Source organism: Haemorhous mexicanus, chromosome 7, assembly GCF_027477595.1.
Source record: "Haemorhous mexicanus isolate bHaeMex1 chromosome 7, bHaeMex1.pri, whole genome shotgun sequence".
Lineage (NCBI taxonomy): Eukaryota > Metazoa > Chordata > Aves > Passeriformes > Fringillidae > Haemorhous > Haemorhous mexicanus.
The window spans coordinates 18615990-18638028 of NC_082347.1; the positions used below are offsets into that span (position 1 = coordinate 18615990).

The 22039-nt window shown below is 39.1% G+C and overlaps 1 protein-coding gene across 1 annotated transcript in view; it reads left to right on the forward strand.

Moving 5' to 3' along the window:
- Nucleotides 1-20581, forward strand: part of ZCCHC24 (zinc finger CCHC-type containing 24) — a 106792-nt gene extending 86211 nt beyond the window's left edge. The window contains exons 3-4 of the mRNA XM_059851269.1: nucleotides 6211-6375; nucleotides 14070-20581. Coding sequence (XP_059707252.1) covers nucleotides 6211-6375; nucleotides 14070-14183 — 279 coding nt within the window. The 3' untranslated portion in view covers nucleotides 14184-20581. The remainder of the gene's footprint in view (nucleotides 1-6210; nucleotides 6376-14069) is intronic.
- Nucleotides 20582-22039: the final 1458 nt, after the last annotated feature.

Below are 22039 nucleotides of genomic sequence, written 5' to 3' on the forward strand. Positions count from 1 at the left end.
TGCCAATTAGCAACTATTCAGCTTCAAACTAACTTAGCATAGTAACGGTATCATATCTTTGCTCCTGACAGCATGGCTAGGACTCTGAAAAATCTGTGAAACCAGATATTGATTTAACTGTTGGAATGTTTGCCAAGCCAGATTCTCAGATTTCTAGACTATGATCAACATGTCCATAGCAACTATGCCTATTTATTTAATCATCATCAGAAACTATATGCGTGTTATTAGTAACGAACTGCTAAACCTTTCTCTTGGTTTACCTTTGTGGAAACTAGATCAAAATCACAGTTAACATACACAACACTGTTGACAACACTGGTTTTTCAAAGTAATCAAGAGGCACATATTCAAGCCATACACCGGGCTTCTGTCATATAAAAATTTACCTGTAAAATTTCATTGACACAGTTTAATCAATATGCTTTTAAATCTTAGCAAAAATTAAGACTTGGGAAGTGAAAACATTTGTTACAGCAGAAATAGGGTATTTAAGAAAAATAAAAGAAACAATGCTGGTTTGTACTGCATACTGCACAAACTTGCATATTTTGTTTAACATTCTACTCCTGGGAAATTGAGTAAAGTACACTTTACTTGACTGTAACAGCTTCATTATTTGGGACCTCAGTGGCACACATGTGACAGAAGGTTTCAGATCAGCAACAACCAATGAGCTTCAATTCAACTCAATGAAATGTCAGTTTCTATGGATGCAGAGGTGGGAAAACCATACAGAAGACTCCCCAGTCAGAGGTTGAAGTAGCCCTAAGCCATGCCACAGACAAGTTTCCTAAGAAAATCCCAGTCCAATAAAACACATACTGGCCTCCTATTTTAAGCTACACAAACAAGCATAAGTTTTCTTTATTTTTCAGGCATGTCTTGCTCAGATATAATTTTACCTATCATAAATCTTTAATCTGAAATATCCAATACAGCTAGAAGTTCCATAATTCTTATTGTTCAGCAAAACAAATAAAACTTTCTATTTAAATAGTAATGATGTAGTGAAGAGCCTTCCTGACCATTATGCGTTTTTTTCCCTTAACAGACCTGTATCAAGACTTCTCATCATATCACTAATACACAAAATAAAATAGAGACAAAGCCAAAAAAAGCCTTAGTTTGGTTTCTGTATCCCCTAGATGCTCTTCCTATATTGCACACACTTATTAAAGATGCCTCTTGGTGTAAATCAATACCTCAGAAGTCTTCATTGTCAGACATCAGCAGTGTCATTCCTAAACACATCACCTATCTGCCTCTGTAGTCTGTTGACACTCAAGATTTAGATGAGCACAAAAGTGAGGAAGGACAAAGTAAAAAAAGGTTGACCAATCCAAAGATTCCCTTTTATGTGCCATTTCAGCATAAGTGTGCAAAGTGTGTCCTCATTCTTTACACAGTATGCACAGAGCTGAGACAGGTGAGAGCACTTCTGTGAATTTCCCAACGCTCTGCAACTTGCTGCAGCCTCAGGACTAGAATGCCACAACACCCAGTACACTGAATCAGTCCTTATGCTTTTCATTTTCTAATTGAACCTCTTGGGGATGCGTTATCATATTTTTATTAAAAGATATGATAGGCACATACAGTAGCACACAATAACAGTAGTAGGGCATTTTTAATACCATCTCCCAATTGTGCTGACTTTCAGTTGAGAGTGTTGGAGCATTCACATTTCAAAATACAGCTCTGACCTTCCCACTCCCACAAACCACTCATGAGCCAGTCAATGCATCAAGCTGTTGTTTGCTGATACCCTTTCCCCTTCATTTGATGAAGCATGCTTACAAGCAGACCCTCAGAGTTCTTCTCTGAAGGGGATCCACCTACCAATGTTAGGCTGATTTCATCTTTTTCTGTGCTGTACAGAGCCCTTTCAGCTGTGTAAAACAAACTTGGGGGGAGATGAGGGGAAGAAATGCATTAAATTGTGTCTCTGCATTTTGCTTTGAGGAAACTCAGCCTCATGTTGTTTATAATAAATCTAGTTTTAAGCAGGGCATGTTGGGGGAGGGCGGCATGTTTTCTTTTTGCTGACTCTGCAAACTGATACTTTGAGGGAATTGTTTAGGGAAAGCAGAGAGTCCTTTATTATGTACGTCATTGCCAAGTGATTTGGCAGATCCCTCAGGAGATGCACTCTCTGATGGGTTGACAGAGAGCTGGACTGGCCAGTTACCAGCAGAAAAGCTCAACTTAAACACTTTTAAAATCTTATGATGGCCAATTTGTGGTTTTGGCTCAAGAAAGAAAGAAGACGAAAAATAGAGACAGCTGGGTGTCAGTGAGAGATGGAATATTGAGGTAATTTTTGTTACTGTGCCACACAAAATTCACTGGCTTTGTACATTGGTTATTTCCAGCCAAGGCAAACACACACACTGACTAGGTACACCTGCAAAGGTGATGGCAGTTGTGTCAGCTTGTCTGAAGTCAAAACATCACAAAACTCCCGAATACCTAGATCTTGACATTGAGGCATACTTCAAGCAATGGCTAGTTTCTGATCCTCGTAGCAAAATCTGTTTGGTTTTGATCCTCCCCAAAGGCCTACCTGTCCAGGATGCAGTAAATCCTTTAAACATCCAAATGAAGACACACCAAGTTTTTGCAGCTAAGGATAGAAACCAGGCCTAAGATTTACTTAGGCCTACAGGCAACGGGACAGTATATTTCAATAGAGTAACAACAAAATATTGTACCATTATGAAAAGAAGCATAACTATGCCAGATTAATTCTGCACATAAATAAATAAATCTCTATCTGCAGACAGAGTAAGAAGAGAATGCTCAGTACAGGAATTGCAGGACTTAAGTCTATAATTAACCACCATTCAAATGGAGCTGGGGTGGAGAAAGAATAGGAGGCTAATGGTTTAAACAAGGTAAATCTCACATTCTGTAAAGTAAGGATTTTTAGGTTAATACCAAATGACAGAATGTGTCTTCTTGCTCTCTTTTGGCATTTAGTTAAGGAAAAACCTCTGGTGAAAATAGTTCTTGCCCTCCAGCTGAATGAGCACTGATCTCAGTTGCAGAGTGACCGGGTGCTCGAGCACCCTGTGGGCAGGGCTGTCTGCTTCTGTGCCAAGGAGCAGGCTGTTTCTTGGAAATGTTTATGCAATTCAGCTGTGCTCCTGCTGGAGCCAGATACTTTATATTAAAAAAATAAAAAGCAACCAAAAAAAAAAAAAAAAAAAAACACACCAACCCAACAGCTACAAAAAAACCCCAACAACAAACAAACCAGAACACCCAGCCTCAGATCTCCCAGGCCATTAGTGTATCTCACTCAGATTTCACCTTCTACCAAATACTGTCAAATACCTGTTTTGTTTGGTTCTGCAGGGTGGAGGGAGTTGGAGGGTTGCCTTCACTGCTGTCAGTGGTTCCTAATGATATTTCCCACTAGAGAAAATGAACTTGCTTGTTTGTAAGTCTAAATTCCCTGTGGGGCATGGCTTGGGAAACTGAAGATATGGGAAGGAAAATAATATCTATTAGGGCAACACATAAACATACATAAAGCAGAATGGCAAAACACCTACAGAGAATGTTGTAACTTTGCCAATGAACTAATTAGAGTTACTGACTGAGGAGGGAGCTGTGGCAGTCAAAAAGTTAAAATAAAAATAAATCAAAAGTTTAGTCTAGCAATTATAACAGGAAATAACCAACAGTGTCAGGCCTCGTACATTCTTTTCCTGGTTCTGCTTCCGATTTACCAAGAAAGTTGGAGAAGCCAGATTTTAAAAGTAGCTTTTAATTTGAAAAGCCTCCATTTCTGATGCCTAGCTGTACACACAGAGGACTCCACAGATCAGTATCTTCAGTGCTCCCTGTGCATTTGTGAGGGCATTGGTGTCTCTGAAGTCACGTATGTGACCTGGACAAACCCACAGTCACTGGCCCGCCCAAGTGGCTGTCTCTGAAAGTTTCCCATCTGGGAATTGTGGCTGGCACAAGCATATTGCTGTGGGAGTCTGATGTTTAAATGCTCTTTATGGCTGACATAACATTGCTGTGGGAGTGTTATGTTCAAATACTCTTTGTAAACATTTACAAGACTTCCAAGATGCACTCTGTCTCCTAAGCCAGTACTATTTCTTTTGGAAATAATGAACCCTGTGAACTGCGCATTTTCTGAAAGGACCGCTGCTTGGTAGGGGCACTGAATTGCATTTTCAAGTCTGGCTGCAGGAGGAGTTTACATAGAGGGTGACTTAATCAGAGAATCAAAAATAATTTGTTTTCCATTCAATAACACCCCCCCCCCCAATAGAAACTGCAAAGAAAACAATCTGTGAGGTCTCTAAAATACAGGAGCTCTCTGGGCACAGGGTTTCTGTTCATAACAATTTCTAAATGAAGAGAGCATGTGGCTTCTTACACTGAGTTGTGCTATGAGCTCCTCAGAGGCAGAACCAAATTAAGTATCCAGAATAAGGATGTCTCCATAAACTGACATTTTCCTGCACTACATTCACTTGAAATCTCTCATCCTTATCAAGGGACACACCATGGGTTGGAGAGCTACACTCTGAGTGCCTGCCAGCACTCACTTAGTTGTGGAAGTCTGAATGTTTCTTACTATATCAATGCACTATTTTTTCTTCTGTGCTATACTACTGTAAATATATGTGTCCTGGTCAGCTTTATCTTTGCTGTCAGCCAGAATATTTACAGTGGCTTCTCAGAAGAACATTACTATAGAAATTTGCCTTTTGTAATTGAGGTTGCTACTGAGCCAATCTTCTAAAGAATATTGCTATGCTGAGGAATAAGCATAAAAAAAAAGAGAGAATGTTGTTTACTGACACTACAGAAAGGAAGAAAAAGGTTGGAGTAGATTTGGTGTCCCCTGCTCTTCCACCCACAGCATGCGGGGGAGAGCGCACTCAATGTTCCTTTCCCTTCTTGCTCCCACATGCGACCCAGGAGGTAACACAGTGTTCACCATCTCCATCAGCCACTGGAGCCTGAGTCTCAGCGCTCCTGCCAAGCTCAGGTCTTCTGCCAACCACCTGCTTGTGCAACCCGTGTTTTCACATGGAAAGCAATTTGGACCTGCACCCTGAGAAATCGTACAAACTCCCAAAACAAAAACAAATGCCTTCCCAGCATGATGGCTCATTTCACTTTTGTAAACTTTATCTGGAAGCCTTAAAAAAGTAAAGCTGCTTAGGTCTGACATGTAAGTAAGGGACAAAGAACCCTTTGATAGGTGATCACAGTACACTGCCACTAGACAGGCAAAGTATCTCCCTCTAGGCAGCAACAAACTAAACACAGTGACATGGACAGTGTTTCAACACCTGCTAGGGACTCTGGGAAAACAGCTTCATCTTTACAGCTATCCTAGCACAGCTGTATGCAACACCCTTATCTTCGCATACCTCACCATGTTTTGTTAAGCACAACACACAATTTTAGTGAGTGAATGCATGTACAAAAAATAAACCTGGTATTTGCGTACAGTCATTGTCAACTCTGCTGGCTTCCCTAGATAAAAAGGCTTTCTTTAAGGAACATTTAACATTCAGACATCACAACACACCATTTGAGAATCCTTTCCTGTTTCTTTCAAAAGGCAGAAATAGTGAAACCATTTACCAAGAGCCAGCAAACAGATAAAGTTAATAAAAGTTATTATTTCCACTAGTCAAAATGTCTTTCCTTCATACTCAATCTCAGTTTGTGCACTCCCATGTGATAACATATCGGCTGTGAAAAGCAGAACTATTTAAAATCTTCTTAACTACAGGTTTTTAGTGGAAAATAGACTAGATTTCTAAACTGGAATTTCTAGTAAAAAAGTAGTCCTTTATTACTAATGAGCTACTCCTCCTAATGATATATATATTGCTAGTGATAAATACTCAATAGAGATGATTTTATCATAATGAAACTAATATTAAAACTATTTATTCAAAAAGTGAAAGAGTATATTTCTAAACACTCAGTGTCACTAACAAGTATTATGTTTTCTTGAACTTTTGAATACTTCTTACCATTCTCAGAACTGTTAAACTCTAGCTTCAACCTATGAATTCTTCAGTAAAGGGACACATCCTTCATACTTTCCTTCAGTATCTTCTGCCCAAAGTTTCCTAATTTAAAAAATGTTTATTTTTCTACTACACATGCCCACACCCACCCATTTTCAGTCATTCATTGCTACTTCCCTTTGTTTTGTAGGCTCGTCCAAAAGGAGAAGGTCTGACACCATACCAGGGCAAGAAACGCTGCTTTGGTGAATATAAGTGCCCCAAATGCAAGAGAAAATGGATGAGTGGAAACTCCTGGGCTAACATGGGACAAGAATGTATCAAGTGCCACATTAATGTCTATCCTCACAAACAGGTAGGAGAAATGCAGACCTGATGGCAACAGGCTCGGAGCTAGGAATGCTGTTGACTTTGTAAAGCGTGGGTAAGACTTAAAAAGAATTTGACATGGACTGCAACACAACACAGAGAATGTTTCCCGGATTAGCTGTCTCAGCTCTGGAAATCTGGACAGGTGTCATCAGAGCTGCAAAATTTGCATGTTCTTTTTTTCAGTACAATTACCTCAAAACCAAAATCTTTACCTGCCTTTCTTATAGAAAGAGACTGTGGGGCTTTTTAATCTTAAGACTAATAAAAGTTCAGCAATAGTAATTGGCCCTCTAGCTCTTCTGATTCTCTTCATATTTACACAAATTTATTGTTTCATTCCACTGGTGTCAGCAGAATTACTTCCCATGTGTACTGCTTTTTTCACTAGTTGGATTTTCTCAAGGGGCTCTCTCTACTTACAAAGAGTAGTGATAAAGGAGAACAATATTAAGCTGACTCCTACCTACAAAACTCATTGGTTAATGACACTAATTTAACATAAGAATCTCAGAGCTTCCAACACCTACTGTTCCTTACCTCTGTTTAGACAGCTTGTCTAAAAAATCCCATATGTGGTGTTTGGACATGCATCCAGTGCCACACCAGATTCTCTAAAAATTTATCAATGGGGAGCTATTCTGCCCCATTTTGGAAAGTATATTATACCTAGTCACTGCTACTCTTATACCAAAAACTGCATTTTGCAAAAGCACAGTGAACGATTTCAAAAGTTCAATATTTCTAGTTTGAGAATTAAAGCACGAAAAAGTCTTGTGCACATAATATGGTTTTATTATCTTTTTTTAAATAGCACTGCTACACCACCTTAACATTTTCTAGATATGTTTCCTATTTAGTCTTTAGATTTTGATTATCTTGTTGGTATGTACCATAGCAGAGGCCTCATTCATGTTTGATTTCCTATGCATTTTCTAGAGGTTTTTAAGCCCTCACTTCCCTCTCAGTGGATGTCCTCAGTTATGTGTGTCATTCTGCATTTATTATATCAGATCAGAGTATTTGCATTCTCAACTGAATCTTCCACTGGACAGATTTTCCAACTTAAATAATTCACCTGAGAAATATCTTGCCTCCCCTACACACCATGATTCTCTTGTGTCATTTTAACTCCATTTGAAAAAAATAAAGTGTTGCAGTAAAACAAAACAGCAGACAGACACTACAAAACAGCAATGTCACCACAATATGTGATGTGATTGATCATAGTACAAATAATCAATAAATTGAATTTTTCTTCAGTTTAACAAAAACCAGATGAACTGTAGAAGTCTGACCTCCTTTCAAGATCAGATAGTATTTACTTCTAGTGAAATAAATTATTTCTGCTTTCAAGCAATCTTGTCAATATTTCTCTTCAGCAATGTGCTAGAATTCATAATCTTCTATTCTTACTCTTTGCCCTATCATTTTGTAAACATATAATTGTAACCTGACAAAAAAAAGATATCTTGGAACATAATTTAAAAAATAATGGTCATTTTATCAGCAGATGAAAATGACTGCTGGTCCCTTAACATGAAGTAACCTTTTGTAAAGTTACAAGAGCTTCCAAAATTATAAAAACTGTAAACATCTCAGCCCATATCTAAAACAGTCAGGGACCACAGTTCCCTGGTGAGGGCATATGATAGAAAGTTTCCATTCAGTGTATTCATCAGGAAAACTCACACCAGGTCAAATCAACCCCCCCATTGCACACCTGGTCCTAGGCAGTGGCTGACCCAGGAAGGTGTGTGTGTATAGGCAAGACAAAACAGTCAACTCTGAGGATTCTTCCCCAGCCTCTTATATGGCCTAGTGACTATCTCTGCATTCTCCCAGTTTGTCACCAAACAGATCAAACCTTACAGAGTCTATCAAATAGCTGAAATCCAACCACATGGGCCACCAAGCTTTGCTGTGTCACTGTAGGAAAGTAGGATGCTTGTGCCCAATTTAGGACAAAAATTTGAAAATCTTATTTCAGGATTGCTCAATATTCATCGCTGTGAATTAGGAGTGTCTTCTCAATTGCCAGGCTTGCCCTTTTTGCCCTTTTCTCCCATCCTCATCTCCACAGCAGTATTTCATCTTCCCCAGCCACTTTCCTAAATCCATGGACTTCCCACTACTGTAAGGTTTGTCCATGTCTCACAAAGAATGGTTTGGTGCTGAAGTACTCCCATGTAACTGGCTCAGGCAATAATATCAGAGTACTGAAGATAATAATCTCCACTCTGGATAGCTCTGGGGTAGCCATTTAAGCACATATGTTGGCTCTGTGAATGGCTTGTGCAGCTATGCTCAAATCCTGATTTCCTATGCATACCTTTCATTAGTGAGTCCCTGGAGAGGAGAGCAGCCACACTTTACTGCCACCTGCTCATTGTTCCTGGAGGCTCATTTCACTCCAGGAAACTATTCTGGGCCAGTTCCCCACAAGGAATGTCTCAATGCAGCCCTATGCTCTTAGTCCACATGGCCTAGCTGTGAGAATGAGCTTTTAATCTCTCTGGGGCAGGAAAAGTCTTCTCAGCACTTTTACAGCTGTGTATATACTTTAGAGTGCTCTATAAATACAGCTCTAAACCTCTATTTAAAAGAGATGGTGGAGCATGTATTACAAGAAGTAACACAAGGGCCTGACAGGAGGGCTGCTGCCATTCAATCCCCAACTCATCCACCGAGTAGGGAATCAGGTGGCTGTCACACCTGAGCTGCAAAACTTCTCCATAAGCAAGCTTTGCTAAATTATTCCACTGTGTTCCTCCTTCTGCATTTTCACCACTCCCTCAAGTGACAAACCTTCCCATGGTAGTGCTTACAGCAATGCACAGAACATGGGGCAAAAACCATAGGCCCATTGAGCTCAAGCCTTACTGGAGACTAAAGAACTACCCATACAAATTTGCTCTATGGCAATTTCAAAAGTTGTTTTCCAGATAGTTACTTTAGCTACTCTAAACATACATAGGCATCTCAGACAAGATTTAAACCTCTCCTGTTCTTCCAAGGAATTTGGATTGTATGGTTGTTTATGCTCCTTGTTACCCTGCTTCAGCAACAGAGCCAGTCCTTATAGTCATTCACCAGCATTCTTGGCAGTGTAACAGCCCAGATGCCAAGCTCTGAATTCTCATTTTCTTCCCCTGCCTACTACAGCAGCAACATCTGCACCCGTGGTTATTTCCTGGCTGGCCTCTTATCAAGGCTTCTTCTCTGACTTTGTGGCTAAGGCCAGTGCTGTTTGTGATGACAGCTGTTGCACTGATGCAGAACCAGCCATCTGGTGACTGACTTGTCCTCTTGGACACTATTTTCTTCCAGCTGTCAGGAATTTACTGTTGGACTGGAAATAATTTGGTATGTAAATACATACCTCATGATACTCAAGTTATTACTTTCATGGGCAATTCAGTGGTCTCATCATAATTCCCATATCTGAGTGCAACCACAGCCACCTTGCTTCCCTCAGTATGGGGAGGGGTGGGTATGATCACTCAAGCCCGATACACTTTTCAACAGTTTCAAGTCAAGTATGATCTTTTGACTCATTAGATTTAATAAACCCTCCCTAGCATGCCCACACTTGTGTACTCCAGCTATGGGAATACAGTTCACCTCAGACTGCTGCTTTTCTGAACTCTTAAAAAAGAGATTTTCACCATTTACCTCATGCTGTTATCATTCATTCTTAGCTGGCCTGTCCCAGAGGCATGCTGCTGACAGAGTCTGCTTGCTCTCTTTAAGCATCCTGCCTCTGATCTGCTGCCTTCTTATCACTGTCTCTTGGACTCACAGCGACAGCCCAGAGCCTTGGTCATGTCCCTCTTCCCCCAGGCAGATAGAAAAGCAGAGGGTCTGCTGCTCAAGAATGGACATTGCATTTAATCTTTTCTTCCCTGGTGCCCAATTTTTTTTATTGGACTAAAAATTTACAAATTCACGATAGCATGTTTTTCTTGAGGGAAGCATGGCTCCTTAAGACTGTTAGCCTAACAATTATCCTGCCAGCAGTAGCTGCAGAATCTTTCTATTCACATTCCTAATCTGACATTTAATCATCTCATTTGCTGCATTAAGATGTGATGTAAATGAGTCCAGAAAATTATTTTAAAGTGTTTTGTCTCATTTAAATTCTGATATGATCCTCTATCCATCAGTGGTGCAATTAAACTGTTCCATTCCACAGCAGAAAATACAAACAGAAGCAGGCACATTATTCCATTCCTCACCTTAGTGGAAGCAATTTCCCTCAAGATGTCCTAGTGATGCTTTCTTTAACACCTAACACTTCATAAGGATGAATTTTTTGTTTGGGAGCTTTAGGGTTTCAGCTGACTGTTGGGGAATGCACAGGTCATGCAGTACATCTAGACTGCGATAGCAATAACTCATAGTCAAAAGTTAATTTGCAGGTCAGGAATTGATATATAAGTTTGAATTCCTGTCAGCTTCATTCCCCTGCAGCAATATCTTTATTCACCACCAGCAAATGCTTTCCTGGTGGAGCTGCACAAGATTATTTCCACCCTGCAACTACCAGGAGAAAATTAAACAAAGATGCACAAAAGTGAAGTCTGGAAGAATACAACTGTGGATGCTTGCATTAAAAAAAAAAAAAAAAAGGAAAAAAAAGACAACAAAATTTAACTTTTACAGTTAAACTCTCCATTTAATGGAAAAAAGGATACCTTTCCCCTGAGGAACATAGCAGGATTTACTGTTGTTCTACAAGCCCTATTTCACTGCTTTCTAAGGAAAAGTGTTAACTTTTCAGCCAAATAGCCTGTCCCCTTCTCCACACCCTGCCCAAATGCATGGCTGAGTCCTCAGCAGCAGTGCAGAGCTCTTGCAACCTTCCCAGTTACTGGTGTCTCCTGCAGAACTCAGGCAGCCCCAGAGCTGACACAGTGTGCAACAGCCAGGCTCTGCTGCACACTCTTGTGCCAGTGCCCTCTCCTTCCCCTCTGCTCCCACCCCACCAGAGCTGGGGAGAATTGCCCAGCCCTGATGGACACACAGCTCTGTGACTAACATCCTACACTTTTAGCATGGTGTAAGGAAGGTTCCAAGAGTATAAAGTTATTACTTTTAGGTTCTCCTCAATTAGTAACAGACAGCAGCAGGACAAGAACACTTTTTACTCACGGTGATTAAAGGGTTCTTTTTTGCCTTTACAAGAAGCCCATGAAGAGAAAATGGCAAATGGAGATAAGGTGGGATTTCATTTTATGCAAAAGCTGGGTTGAAATGGTTTTGAGACACAAACCACACAAGTACACTACCAATTTCAAAGCCTCAGCCCTCCACCACCTCACCAGAATGCAGTCTGGGCTCTGCACGGCTTCATGCCTTCCAGCTGGCCCTTGGCAACCTGCTTTCCTGCATTTGTAACCCCTCTCTCCCCAGCCTCTGTTGTAACATACTGGTAACAATAACAGTTCTGAAATCAAAATGCTTTGCAGGCCAAAAAGCTGAGCTCAATCAACGCCGGGGGAAAGCAAACTATGGAGAGCTATTGTTTCTGAAAACCATCCAAAAACTCTTGGCGCTTTAAGGCATTCCCAATGTCCTTTGCACTATTTCCAGGAAAAATGATTCCCAAGGCCTTGCATATTAAAAAAAAAAAATCTGGCTTATATCAATAAACATGATAACTGCTGTATTTTTCTCTTTAATCAGAGCACAGCTAGCATGTAGAAGCAATCAGAGCTGAGTCAAATAGCCTGTTTCAAGTGTAGCATTTCAAAACTCTCATTCACTGTTGAAGAGTGTAAATTAACCCCTGGGACTCCAGAACCTATGCTTCATCTTTGTATATTTATGTAATGCAAATTCTTGAAGAATATTTGTGGGCAGATGTTGGTGGAGTAAGTGGTAGATGAGGTAGAAGGGCAGTTTTCTGACCAAACACACTTATTCAACTTGACTGTCTTGTGGAATAAGCAGTATCTGGACCAGTGTTTGGACTGCAAGCCTAGAAACAGAATTGCTGGTTCTGATCTCAAATCCCAACATAGTGACATCAAACATTTAAAGCTCAGTGGGGTTGCAGGGCATTTGGGGATGAAGAGTCCATCCACCTTCCTCATCTGACACAGGAAATCCACTTTGCAGTCAAAATGCAAATGAAATTAGACTCAAAGACCTTCGTGGTGCAGGACAATATCATGATTCAAGACACTGAATCAGAAACAAACCATTGACAATCACTACTGAGTCACTCCTATATACTGTTTTGCCTAGCTGTGCAACGTAATAATTGCACTTAAAATCCAGTACAAGCAAGCAAGAATTCACAGACATCCCTTGTTCAAGATGATAGAATATGTTTTGTGCCATTTTAGCTATTCAGAGAGAGAAACCCTTCTACTCCCTGATTTATGAGCAGTTCTTGCAGTATTACATAGCCAAAAAAATATCTCTGTTCCTGTCCATAGAGTTTCAGGTAGGTGGCTTGACAAAGAACTTATAAATGAAATCTTAGATGATCAGGTGTACTTTAAGGCCTTACAGATAAAGAAAAGTCTTTAAGATTAAGAAAGGTGTTAAGACATAAATGGCCAAGATTATGTAATTTTTATTTACCCACCCACTGCTCCAAGAATCACATTTTGAAGATATAAGCAATGGTCTAATATCCCTGTAAAAACAGTGAGAAGACTATGGCTAGTTTTCAGATTTCACACCACATGCTGTGTCTACGACAGTCCCATGAAGAACTGCTGCCTTCATGGCACTATGCAATGAAACAACCTTTCAGATACATTTCATGAAAACAGATCAGTTATGGGTTAGGGAACTTGGGAGTGTTTTCCAAGCAAATGGTGCACTTTATTAATTTCTACCTCCCACCTCTATCATTTCCCTACCTATTAGACTTTCCAAACCTTTAGTTTTGTCACAATATTTAACATGGGTATTTTATTTCCAGAATGACTGTGAGGCCTTTCACATGCCAGGGAAAGTGAAAGTACAAATACCTAATAACAATGAATCAGCTTAGTTTCCTCCAACACTGTGATTTCATGAATATTATTAAAAGTAAATCATTTATTACTCAGATTCAGTGCAAAGGATTGTGTCATGATGTTGGATTTTGTTTTGGTTTTGTATAAATTTGGAATTTTTTAAAATTTTATTAAAAGCTTTGCAGCTGCTCTGCTTCAAAAGTTTCAGCCTCAAAAAGATGGGATTACCTATTGGGAAAGCACCATTTAGCTATGTAGTACCTGTGCATAGTTATGACAGTTTGCTTCATGTAGCAGCTGGTCCTAACATTGATAATCCCTGCTCTGCATTGCTGGGTAATGGGATTCCCATGCTTTAGGTGTTACTGCCTTTGGGACATCTAAGTTACTGGAGCTAAGCAAATGAACTCTTTTGTTACTGCTTTTATAAATGAAGTCCTCAATTCAGCATTTTTGTTATTTGTCTGCAACAAAGTTAACAGCACCTTTGTGAAGAATGACATTAAATGTGAGGTTGCTCTGAACCAATGTAGAGCTGAAGGGCTGAAAAAAAAATCACTCCATACCTTCAGGAAAGAAACAGTACCTTTTAAATTACCAGTAGAAAGCTCAGTTAGGGCATAAAAGTAGACTTCACATGCTTAATAAAGAGTAACAAGGACAAAACCTTGGATCTAATCTGATTTCCTTCCCACCACTGCAGAGACCCCTGGAAAAGCCGGACGGCCTAGATGTGTCAGACCAGAGCAAAGAACACCCTCAGCATCTGTGTGAGAAGTGCAAAGTCTTGGGCTACTACTGCCGCCGTGTGCAATAAACCTTCAACGTGGCCTCTTCCCATCCCCATCATCCTTCAAGATTCTCTGGCAGCATGCCATCAACAGCAGCACAACAGATCAAGATAAAAGCTAAAATAATTGCCAATATTGCCTATCTAATAATATGCCTTACCATTAATAGAATGTAACATTTCTCCTGTGCATGTGCATGCATGCAATAGGTATTTACAGGACTATGATTTGTATACATATATATGTAAATTTATATATGTACACACATAAGGTATTACTGATGATGTTCACAACAGAACTACAGTTACAGGTTCTGCTGATTGTTTACACAGACCCTATATCACAGCCAGGTGAAATGAAGTACTTTTCAAAAGGCAAGGAATAATATTCACAGGGAATATTTTTGTTACATGTATGGCTTTTGCAGAGGTTCAGTAACTGTGGGGCCACTAATTGTAAGCACTCACCCACAACATGAACACTGTTCTTATTATATGACAAGACAAAGGGAGATGAAACAAGCCATAGCATAAAAGGAGAATTACTGCTTTCCCAGTTTTAGAAAGTCTTAAGAGTTTTGCGCTGCTGATTTCTTGGACTTTTTTCTATTTGTTACCATCTCTTGGGCAGGGTTTAGGCAAAATAATTTTTGCAGGACATGGAAAAAAAAGTGAATAATTGTTTGAGGGGTGTGGGTTGGGTAGGAAGGGAATGCCATAAGATTCCAAGAGGTTTTTGGAGGAGACAAAATTGGCTGGCTTATGCAACTACCAGATCCTTCTCTTGTCATATAATCCCATTGACATAGCCCCTTCTACGTGCATGAAGTGTTCATTAGGCTACAAGCACACTAAATTTACTATGAATAAGGGGATAAGAATACTTAAAACTGACCCCAATACCCTTAACTAAAAGATAAGCCAAACTTACTATTTATAGTAGTTTAAAAGCCACTTTCTGGAAATATTTTTATGTCCTGTTTTCTACTATAGAAATTTGTTGTGATGTGAAACATGTTAGCCCTAGGGGTGTTTTAAGGCACGGAGAACACTCTATATAACCCTCTTTCTTTATGTCTTCCTGAAGAAGACCTACATACGTGGGGAGAAATTTAGGAATTATATTTCATTGTCCCATTTCAGGTAGAACTTTGCACAGGGACATCCTGCTGCAAAGAACATCTCGTCAGGGATTGGCAAATACAAACTGAAAGTACCTCGAGACAGTATCCTGATTGTATGTCTGTGTGAGAGTACATTGGCAAAAGGACACAACAAGCAATTAATTTGTAGCATTCACTAAAAAAATTAGAGGAATAATGTGTGAAGTTGGGGGGGGGGGGAGTTTACATCACCAATTTGCATGTTTATGAAGTTTCCTTTAGGGAGATTGATTTGTGTGAATGATACTTAGAGAAAACACTTTAAATAACTTGATGTGAACTAAATGTGTTCTGAGGACTAGTTCCATAATGCAAAGACTTTGGGGGGTTTATGCCAAGTGAGAGCAGGATGTTACCAGCATGTCAAGACAAGCTCTTATAAAGAAAGTAGAGAACTTATCATGAGTATTCACCTAGGGAACGTGAAGCTCCTGACAAATCTGCTGCAGGGTCAAACTCGTGGCATTTCCCTGCTTTGCTATAAGCAGGACAAAATTGCATCTGCTTGTTTGTTGGGAGTAGCATGTACATATCTTGCAAACTCCATTATTTATGGGTAGCCCAAGTGACCCAGCCTGCTGCTCACAGCAATGTATAAGCATCCTGACTCCTGGCTTCTGACCACAGCTCTCCCATAGCTCCCTGATTTTGGGCAAGTCAGAAGATCCTTCTGGACCTCAGTTTCCCCAGCTACAAAAAGGGGGTAATAATACTTCAGCATACCTACCTCACAGGAGAGTTGTGAGGTTTACTTAATATCTCTTAAGCATTTTGGCATCACTGGATGAAAAGTGCTATGTAATGCTAAAATAGAATTAACTAAATTAATCACTTGGAAGCTACTTTTGCCCAACTGGCAACTCCAACTAAAATAGCTGAAAATAATATTATTGAAGGTAACACTAATAAACAGTTCAGTTGCCTCAGTGAAGATATGCAGTTTTAGCATTTTCAAATGCAAACACATTCTTTTGCAGAGATTCACTAATTAACTTAGATACAAATTCTCTCAACAAAGATACTAATCTGTCCATACAAATAAGAAAATACACAAGCAGATCTAGGGGTGGATTTTCTAAGCTTGACCTCTAGGATTAATCTCAATAGTTTGTTTCAAGCATGAGTAATTTTGAAAGAGCAGCATTTTAAGCCAGATTTATTTTTTCCTCTTGAGCACTTAATAGTACAGGAACAAAAAAAATCACCTAGATGGTTCACATCTAGCTAAACAACATGTAGAAAAATCCCCTTAGATGAAGATAAGGGAAAACATTATTTTATTTTCTACCTGAAACTATGATGTTGCTATCAAACATTTTTTTCAGTACTGAAATGATCTCCCTGTTATGATAACCACTAAAACCAGTAAAATAGTACAGCTCTTGATATAGCTGTATCACTGTATCACACACCAGCAGATTCTGACAAAAAAAGCTTACTAAAAGATGCCATTATAAGCATTGGTATTTTCATGACAGTGCCCTATTAAGAATTGCTTATCCAGATTCAACTCTGCAATGCAATGCCTTTAGCTTATGGATTTTTAGATTGTACTAAAAATACACGTGATCTACTTTAACACAACGTCTATAGGTGTAGCATAATAATTCTTGAGAGCATACTTATGAGAGTTCAGTATTTATATGATTGATGTGTTTCTAGGCAGAAGACATATAAAGTATTTAAGTGATACTTAGCATATCTGTAACAAAGAGGAGAGCAGATTTCCCCCTGCCCTGGCGCTGGGGGAAAGCAGATGAAGAACACAAGGTGTGGGGAAGCAATGAGCGACACTGCCGTGGTTTGTACTGCCTAAGGCGGAGGCGCAGATCCGGCGGTGCGGGTGGCACCGGGCACACCGGGCAGCGCGTCCCTGCGCAGGCTGAACCCGCCTCCCTGCAGCCGGGCCGGGCAGGGCAGGAGCACCGAGCTCGGATCGCCCCGACCCTCCCGGCATGGCCTGGCTGCTGGCACTGCAGCTTTGCGCCCGAGCGTTCGCTCCACATCGAGTGGAGCGGAGTGGGAGTTGCTGGAAAAACACATCCACATAATTGTGTATGTCATAACAGCTTATGACCATTGGCTTTTAGTTCGTGGCACAGAAGGGACATTTCTGAATTTTTATTTCAAAGGAAAGAAAGGATGATTGATTACAAAATAGACATTACTTCTACTCCCTCCCCACACAAAGGTAATTCGCCTATAGATGTAACCTATCTATAGGTTACAGCTCTTTCCAAATCAGAAAAAAAAGGTAAAGGTGCAGATTTTTGACTGGAAAAAAGAGAAATTGATTTATCTTTTAAATTTTAGAGACTGCTTTCTGATGTTCTCTAACTAGCTCTGCATTGAAAGCATCAGCTAGCGAATGTTGAAGGTATTAATAGACAGTATTGGCAGGAGTGAAGCAAGCATCAATAAAAAAAGTTTTAAATCAATACAGGCCTCCCTAAACTGAGTATTCTTTAGGGGTGTACCTGAGAGCAGTTTGGCCCTGTGCATTTGTTTGGCAAATTGGATTTTCAACCTCAGTTGCTTGCTGTTGACAGCCCACCAACATTTCTGTCCTATTCTATTTTCTTTTTTAATTTTCACCTTTTTTTGAGATTTTCTTTAAACTTCTATTTATTTCTTTAAAACCAGCAACAAAAAAAAAACAATCAAACAAATAAACACCCCACAATTTATTCCATGAGTTGGTCATAACATTTCATATCAAATTTAGCATCGGCACACCTCTGGAAAAATGTTTGAGTAATTTGAAATGTGTGTCATGGGTTTTAGCTGCTTTAACCTAATGAGGCTACAATGAAGTTATTACAAATACTTCATTTAAAGGTGATGAATAAATATCCTAGTAGTTGAAAGGATGGCCCCATTTTAGCTAGTCCCTACTGCTGCTACAACAGATGTAAAATGATGCCACACAAGCAACGTTTGAGGCATTTTTGTCTCAAAGTTGCTATTTAATTTCAGATAAATACACAAGAGTATATATTCTTTCTGAAAATAGGTGTATTTTGAAGTTCCCCATTATATGGGACTTAGTTTTTAAACTAAAAATGTGAAGTTACATATGTCTGAGGGAAGCCTTATACCTAGAAGTATTATCTACATTTTGCCTTTTTATATAACATGAAATTTAGATTATACATGGGTTGTATACCTGTGACACTCTAGCATTTTTTAAAAAAACCTGAAACCTACTTAAAACATTAAAAGTTTAGAGCTTTTGGAAATGTCAGACTCCACAGACTAGTGGTCTTTGTCCTACAGTCACATAGAAGATTTTTTTTTTTTTTGTCCTCTTTGGGATTCTAAGAGTTGTCCACTGAACAGTAAGCAATAAATCATAAACACGTGTTTTTCAAGTTAAGTAGATAGACATATATTTTCCACTTGCCTTTGCCAACATATTTTATAATGTGATTGAACTATCCCCATAGAAAAATCATTCTTTCAGATATCACTCCACTCCCAACTGGGCTTCCACCCATATCTCTTTCTTATCTGCAAAACCAGTGCTGTTCATTGAGTTTGCTATATTGCTCAAGTGCTCAGAGGGCTGTTTGAGATCTTAGATATAGGGATGATGGATTGTGTTTCTAGGATGAATTTCAAAGGGACAATCGTGTGCAGTTACTAGCTATAGATGATTGATATAAATGTTTACCCCTGTATGAAGTATTTTACAGTTTTACTTGCAGATGTGTATTTATCTTGAGTTATACTTGACATAGAGTTTCTTTCAATTTTTTTTTTAATACTATGTGTGTATTTTGGAAACCTTTTTAGATGTTAAAATTTTTGAATGGTTACAAATATTTCTTATAATACTGAATTGTTATCTGGAAACTCTTTGCAGTAACTTTTTTGTATATATTTGAGGGCCTTTTTAAAAAAGTATTGTTTGTTTTTTGGGCAAAGTTTTTACAATTGGGAAGCTTTCAGAAGGGCCTTCCTCTCAACTAGGATACTAACAGAGGTAAGAGTTTTCTTAAGTATTTTGCAGTATTTTGCAGAACTAAGGAGGTATCCTCAAGAAAATATTTATGGAAATAATTTACTTTTTTTTTTTACAATGCTTTTGTCTGTATAAAGTATGCAACAGAACTACATTAAGAAGGAAATATTGTCTACATAAAATATTATATGAAAGTTGGTACATAATTCTGACAAAAAACCTTGCAATTCTTTAAGCCATATTGTTTTTGTTATCCTTGGATGAAAATATCAGTATTAAGTAACCAGTGTATTATTCAAGTGCTTAGACTTATATGAAAATGCTTATACGGTTTATTTATGTGTATTTGGGGAACGAGTGCTAGAAAAGCTATCACTAGACATGTAGCAAGTGAGGAACAAATATCAGTATACTGTCACTTTATGGCCTTGTGAGAGACACAAAGGCGTTGAAAGCACCGTGGAGACTCAGCTTTCAGAAACTCCGAAGCACAAGTGGTGGGTTTCAAATGGTGGCTCTTTCCTTCCCCATAACTAGAGGGGAAGAAAGTTGGTTGGGACACTGTTTAACTTGACTTTCACAACTCTTTGCAGACTGTGAGCTCAGCTATGCAGTATCATCTACAGCAATAATATCAATCAAAGGATGTAAGAGAAAAGGATTGAAGTAGATTATTGTAGGGGTTTACGTTTATTTTAATTAGAACTCATAGCAATATAGAATATGCATGTGCACGTATTCAAAGCATTTTACACTTTACATTTCATGTAGTTTGATTATATTATGAAGGATTGAGTTTTTAGTTTGATATTTTACCATGCTAAAATGGGAGGTCTGCCCAGCCCTATACTGGATTCTTGTTTCCTTTAAAAGGTTATTTAGTACAGCACTCACTGCATTGTGTAATAGTGCTAAAACTAACACTATTTTATGAATTTCTTGAGCTTTAAAAAAAATTAACCTAATGATTATTATATTTGTTTAACTGTACCCACTGACCTTGTCAGATTCAGTTTGCAAATTGTGTAATTTCTTTTTCTGTAACTGTTAATAAACTTGTACAGCTAAAACAAACAAAACCTATGGACAAAGGCCTCAGAGGTACCAGTTCTGTTTCAGCAATCAAGATGACAGCTTGCTCATCTGGTGACTGTGTTGCTGCCAAGACTGTAAAACCTCTGTTGTGGATTGTCCATAAAATGGCATTCCGACATGTGCCTTATTTGCTGGATAGTATACAGCTTTCCTCTAGTATTCTAGCATTTTAATGCTGTATTAAAGTATTGCAAAAAAAACCAGCAAGAGTGTGGCATGGTTTTCTTGAACATTCCTTCCTTTGACAATTTACTCCCAGCTGCAGTGGGTTCCTGGTTATGGCCTGGCCAGTCTGAGGAGCAAACCTGCCCTACCACAGCCGTGACCCAGACCATTGGGAAGAAGACTTTCTCCACTGCACTAAGTGCCTCTGTTGCAAGGAGCCTGGTCATATCAGGGTGACAGCTCTCCACTGCTAGTGGGACACCTTGGGTTAATGGTGCCAGCTCCTGTTTTTAACAGCTTATTCCTTCTCAAGGAAAACCTTCTATAATCTAACTATACTTGTAGCCTTTGGTTGGATAGGAAAGTTTATGTGCCAGAAAGTTGCTGTAGTGAAAAATAACATTCATCATTCTTTGCAAACCACAAGAAGTTAGCAAGAACTAGACCTACTAAACGCTTGTTGTGTATTAGCAATGCTCTTTTCACACTCCCAGCCAAAGTTCAGTGGCAAGTACTTTTCTCCTGAGACTGACAATACTGTAGTGATTGAAAGTTAAAAGAAGGGTGCCAAGAAATTAACTTTGGTTTTAGGTATCCTGCCTCTAACAAAAGAGATAACCTTTATTTAAAAGAAGCAGAAATTTTTTATTAGACACACCAGCACACATTTTTTTATGCCTGATCATCCCTACAAAACACACTGTGTATTTGCCACTTGGAGAGCTTCACCACATTTCCATCACATAGCAAGTCTGATTTCTGGATGCAAGTCCTCATTTGGTCCACATGAGAGAGAGCAAAAACATGTCCACATTTGTGCATTGTTAGGCAATGGTGGAAGAAGAGGTTGACAAGGAATTGTACCATTCTGAAGCCTCAAAAACAGTGACTATTTCATCAAATGGTGAAAGACATCCCCAGCTGAGCCCCATGGAAAGGGAAAGCACATATTCAGAACTTGTTGGTAAATTTTTGTTTGAAAAATAAAACATACTGCTCTTCACTTAAAATTTGGCTACAGCACTTTCCCATAGCAAACACAAGCCACAAAGCCAAGCTCAGAACTGAACTACATCTTTCTTTTTACAGAAGACCTGGGGCTTCCAAAACCCACAAACACCTCAGATATAGCACTCACTGAGACAAGAAAACATGCTGAATAGAACCACAATGTCTTAGCTCCCTATTACCACATTTTCTATGATTCCTCAAAGAAATAACCTTTTAATATTTAAAGCTAAAGTAGATGGACACAAATGATATGGCATCAACAAAACCAATCAAACTACTCTTCCGTCATTTTTCATGGCCGAAGCATTTCCCCTTCCTGCTCTGTGTGAATGAGGTCAAGAGACAGTGCACCAACCTGCTTGCAATGGAAGGGCCAAATGATTCCCACTACAGGAAAATAATAGTGCTTTCATTAACAGGGATTTCACATAACACTGATACTTCAAAATAAAAAGCTGTTCCATTATTCTTAAATGAAAGGCCAT